General features: G+C 38.7%; 1 protein-coding gene across 1 annotated transcript; it reads right to left on the reverse strand.

Moving 5' to 3' along the window:
• Positions 1 to 3,760: 3,760 nt before the first annotated feature.
• Positions 3,761 to 4,690, reverse strand: LOC100962329 (olfactory receptor 10V1-like). Its single transcript, XM_012812442.1, is given in 1 exon segment — positions 3,761 to 4,690. A coding segment is annotated over 1 exon segment (930 nt).
• Positions 4,691 to 5,559: the final 869 nt, after the last annotated feature.

Here is a 5,559-nt window from a genome sequence, read left to right on the forward strand (position 1 = left end):
GGCACAAAAATAGGGAGGTAGATGTATGGAACAGAATTGAGAACCCAGACACTTATCGCCATTTGATCTTTGATAAGCCTATCAAAAATATAAATTGGGGGAAATATTCCCCATTTAACAAATGGTGCTGGGAGAATTGGCTGGCGACTTGTACAAGACGGAAGCTGGACTCACACCTTTAACCATTAACAAAAATTGACTCTCATGGGATAAAAGATTTAAACTTAAGACATGAAACTATAAAGATTCTTGGAGAGAGTGCAGGAGAAACAGTTGATGAAATTGGCCTGGGAGAATACTTTATGAGGAAGACCCCCCCGGGCAATTGAAGCAATACTAGAAATACATTACTGGGATCTGATCAATCTAAAAAGCTTCTGCATAGCCAAGAACACAGTAGTAAAGCAAGCAGACAGTCCTCAGAATGGGAGAGGATATTTGCAGGTTATGCTTCTGACAAAGGTTTGATGGTTTGATAACCAGAATCCACAGAGAACTCAAACTTGTTAATAAGAAAAGAACAAGTAATCCCATTTCATTGTGGGCAAGGGCCTTGAACAGAAGCTTCACTGAAGAAGACAGGTGCATGGCCTATAGACACATGAAAAATGCTCACCATCTTTAATCATCAGAGAAATGCCAATCAAAATCACTTTGAGATATCATCTATCTCCCGTAAAAGTGGCTCACATAAGAAAATCGCACAACTACAGATGTTGGTGTGGATGTGGAGAAAAGGGAACACTTCTGCACTGCTGGAGGGAGTGCAAGCTAATATGTCCATTTTGGAAAGCAATATGGAGAATACTCAGGGATCTAAAAGTAGATCTGCCATTTGATCCTGCAAATCCTCTGGTAGGTGTATGTCCAAAAGGCCCAAGATCACTTTTATAAAAAGATATTTGCACCAGATTGTTCATTGCAGCTCAATTCATAATAGGCAAGTCATGGGAGAAGCCCAAGTGCCCATTGATCCATGACTGGATTAACAAACTGTGGTATATGTATACCATGGAATATTATGCAGCCTTAAAATGATGGAGACTTTACCTCTTTTACCTTTACATGGATGGAGCTGGAACATATTCTTCTTAGTAAAGGATCTCGAGAATGGAAGAAAAAATATCCCATGTACTCAGTACTATTATGAAACCAATTTATAATCACTCACAATTTCATATGAAGAATAGGTCACAACCATGGCCCAAGATGAAAGAGGGATGAGGAGAGGATGGGAAGAGAGTGGGGAGATCAGATAAAGGGAGGGTAAATGGTGGGATCACACCAATGGTGCATAATCCAAGGGTACATGTTGGTTCTATTAGTTTAGAGTATCAATGTCTTAAAACAATAATTAAGTAAACAAGATGAGATATATATTAACGAGTATAATGTAAGCCTTCCTAATTCTATATGACATCAGCACATTGTGCCCATAAATTAATTAATGTATACATGATCTATGTGTTTATGATTTAATAAAAAATAAAAAAAATTTCGACAATGACATTGAAATATCATTGAAATTTTAATGATGATACAAAACCATGATATGTAAAATAAAGCCCAAACATGACTTTGGCAGTTTTTACTTGGTGAAAACCAATAAAACACAACTTATCGATGTCAAATTAAAAATCGTAAATTTATTCTATAATAATAAATGTGGGCCAATTGCTGTGGCTCAGACCTGGATTCCTAGCATTCTGAGAGGCTGTGGTGGGAGCTCAGGAGTTCAAGACAAGCCTGAGCAAGTGCAAGACCCTATGTTTACTAATAAAAACAGCTGTGTGTCATGGCAGGCATCCATGGTCGCAGCTACTTGGGAGGCTGAGGCAGATGGATTGCTTGAATGCAGAAGGTTGAGGTTGCTGTGAGTTATGCTGAAACCATTGAATGCTAGTCTGGGGAACAGAGTGAGACTCTGTCTGAAAATAATCAATCAGTCAATCAATCAATAAATTTAAATTGCAGAATTGAAAATTATGTGAAAGCTACATGGAAGTTTTATTTGCTATCATATTTATGACTCTTTAAATGATCAAAATGAATTAATATACAGTTTTTAGGTCATACAAAAGCAAAATTTGCTCTGGTTTCCCTGAGCAAAGTTTTCCCAGTGTAGTATGGCTATTTTGTGGGAAAATGTATACAAAGATATGGAGCTAGAGAAAATTCTAGAAGGAGCTTCCCTTGCTATGGCAAGGGAATTAAAATATGATCTCCTAGGGGAAGAGTTGGAGTCCTTGCTCTAGAGAGAAGAGAACTGAAGCCTTTCAGAAGATAATAAAATTTCTCTTGGTATATTTGAAGAGCTGCCAAGTAGAAGAAAGCTCGAGTGAAAACAAGACCAGTGGGAGAATGCTCTTTGTGGATAGATCTTAGCTCAGCACTCTTAGCTTGAGTCACTTTAATGACTCAAGTTGTGTAGTGAGGAATGGGAAGTCTTATGAGTTAATGATCTCTCTCTTTGGAAACTCAATCAGAGTCTGGATGACTGTTTGAGATGCTGAAGAAGAGAGTATTGAAAACTATCAGATTCCTTGATGGACATTTTATTTCTCTCCTACACTTTCACTTGGTAGATTAAATAATCTTTTCTCTATTATTATTATCTTTTTGATTACTGGGTTCTCGTCAGAAGTTATGCACACTGTTACAAGTTTCTATTTTTGTTAATAAAAACATGCAAGAAAAAGGAGAAAACAATTTCCCTCCTTTTGAAAACTGTGAAATGATTTATTTATTAAAATATTTTACTATTTGATTTATTTATTAAAATATTTATTAAATTATTTCTTTTTTCACCCATCTTGGCCAACATTTGGAACAGAATGACCTTGGGAGGAATCCTTAGAATATTGTAATCAGTCCTGCCACTTCAGAAATAAGTAAACTGGAGCCTAGAAACATGGAGGCATTTGCCTGAGGTTACACTTCTTTTTTTTTTTTTTTAGTTTAGTGTTTCTTTTCCTTTATTTATTTAGGTGTGCATCAATCTCCATAGATAATTTTGGAACATTTTCATCACCTCAAAAAGGAAACTCTTACCAATCAGAAGTCACTCCCTGTTCCCCCTTTCTGCCCCACTTCCAGCCTATTCTGGGCATTTTACTTGAATAGAATATAGTCTCCTGTGACTGGTTTCTTTCACCTGGAATTATGCTTTCAAGGTAAATCCATGTTGTACCGTGTATCATTTATTCATTCCTTTTATTTCTCAGTAAAATTACATTATGTAGATAGTTCACAAGTATATTTTTAAGTATAGTAGTTTTTTTTAATTACATAAGTAATGCATGTACATGCTCACTGTTACAAGATGTATATGGAAAATATTAATACTTTGGGCAGTGCAAGTCCAGAACCAGGAGAGTTTAATCTTCAGATTGCTAAATACTTGTGTTCTCATCCTGGATATATTTTTTATTAGCTGCTACAGTTTTGTATTGAGCAAAATGAAGACAATGATACTTACTGTGGGTTGAGATGATCCATAGAAAGTGCCTGGTATCACATAAAATTTGATTCTTCTCTCTCATCTATAGCTATGACATCTCACTGCTTTATGTGATGTACCTTTATTTTCCATAAGAAAGCAGCATTCATTTCCTTTGGAGCATCCAGAATAATGGGCCACATGTCCCAGTTTGCTGAGGACATTCTTGGTTTACACATGCCATCCCAGCATAAGTATTAACAGTACCTCGTTTTACTTGTAAAAGAGTTCCAATCTAAATGCATCATAGCATCATGCCACCTAGAACTTTCTCAGAATTTTCCTTAGGGCATCTTTCAGTTCCTTGTTTCTCATACTATAGATCAAAGGGTTCAAAACAGGGGTGATAAAAGTGTAGACCATGGACACCACCCGGCCCATCTCAAGAGTGTAGCTAGAACTAGGGGACAAGTAAATAAAGCTGGTGCAGCCCTACTGCAGGAGGACCACCAGGACATGAGAGGAGCAGGTGGCGAAGGCTCTGCTGCGCCCTTCTGCAGACCGGATCCGTATGATGGCTGCCACGATGAAGACATAGGAGGTGGAGATCAGTGAGAGGGGGATGCTTAGGACAATGAAGCTGATGATATAGAGGGCGGTCTCGTGAACACGTGTGTCTCCACAAGCCAGGTGCATGACTGCAGGCACGTCACAGTAGAAATGGTAGATCTCATTGTTGTGGCAAAATGGGAGTTGGAAGATTAAAATGGTAAGTAGCAGTGACAGCAGTAACCCCAGAACCAGGGACCCTACCACCAGCTCCACGCACAAACACCAGCTCATGATGAGGGTATATCGCAACGGGTGACAGATGGCCACAAACCGGTCATAAGCCATGACTGCGAGCAGGACGCAGTCAGCCCCACCCAAAAAGATGAAGAAAAACATTTGGGTGCCACATCCAGTGATGGAAACAGGAGTTTTGCCCATGGAAAGGAGATTTGCCAAGGCCAGTGGGGCGATGGAAGATGTATAGAAGATTTCTAGCACTGCCAAATTGGCCAGAAAAAAGTACATGGGTGTGTGGAGAGAGTGGTTGACCCGGACAGTGAGTGCAATTGTAGCATTTCCGCTGAGGCTGGTCAGGTACATCATTAGGAAGGCCACAAAAATCACCATCTGGACCTCAGGGTCAGGTGAAAATGGACGGAAGAAGAATTGTATCTTCGCAGTTTTATTTAGTCCCTCCATATGTAGTGTATTGGACCTGCTGAAAGAAAAGGTGATACAAGTCTCAAGTCGTCTCTAGTCCAATGTGACAGTTTGCCAGTGTCTCTGTTCTGTATGTCTGCAATGATGTGCATATGCTTATTATAAATGAGATCTTATGATATTATAATTTATGCAATTTCCACCTCCTCATCTTTCTTCTCATACCCCCCAAATACCAAAGATGGAAAAATCCTCAGTGGTGGAGACTTTGATGTTTATTTTAATTCCAGTGCTTAGCACAGTGCCTGTTATACAGGTAGAAGGGTTTCCAAGAAGCATTTGCTGGACAAATTAATGTTCAAAGTTACAAAATGGATAAAATGGGGTATCTATTAATTATGTAAAATTTGAAATAAAACATTTAGGCTTCATTGGCAGGTGTATGCTGTAATTTACAAAGAGTTGTGTTATTGGTGCATGGTGATATTCTATTTTATTTTATTTTATTTTTTTCTTTTTTTTTTTATTGAACGGTAACTATGTACATTAATGCACTTCTAGGGTACAGTGTGGGGTTTTCACATGCAATCTGAAATGTGCTATTCTATTTTAAATCTGTAATACATCTGTATAAAATCTGGAAACCTAGAGACTTCATTGATCCATTTTGTCCCAGAATATTGATAGTGCATCTTCCAAAATGTTTCTCATGGAGGCCAGGTGTGGTGCCTCATACCTGGAGTCCTAGAACTCTGGGAGGCGGAGGCAAGTGAATTGCTTGAGGTTAGGAGTTTGAAACCAGCCTGAGCAAGAGTAAGCTCCCATCTCTACTACAACTAGTAAAACTAGCTGTGAGTGGTGGCAGGCATCTGTAGTTGGGGCTACTAGGGAGGGCAAGGCAAGAGGAT

Source organism: Otolemur garnettii, unplaced genomic scaffold (assembly GCF_000181295.1).
Source record: "Otolemur garnettii isolate 467f Iridium unplaced genomic scaffold, OtoGar3 scaffold00209, whole genome shotgun sequence".
In the NCBI taxonomy this organism is placed as follows: domain Eukaryota; kingdom Metazoa; phylum Chordata; class Mammalia; order Primates; family Galagidae; genus Otolemur; species Otolemur garnettii.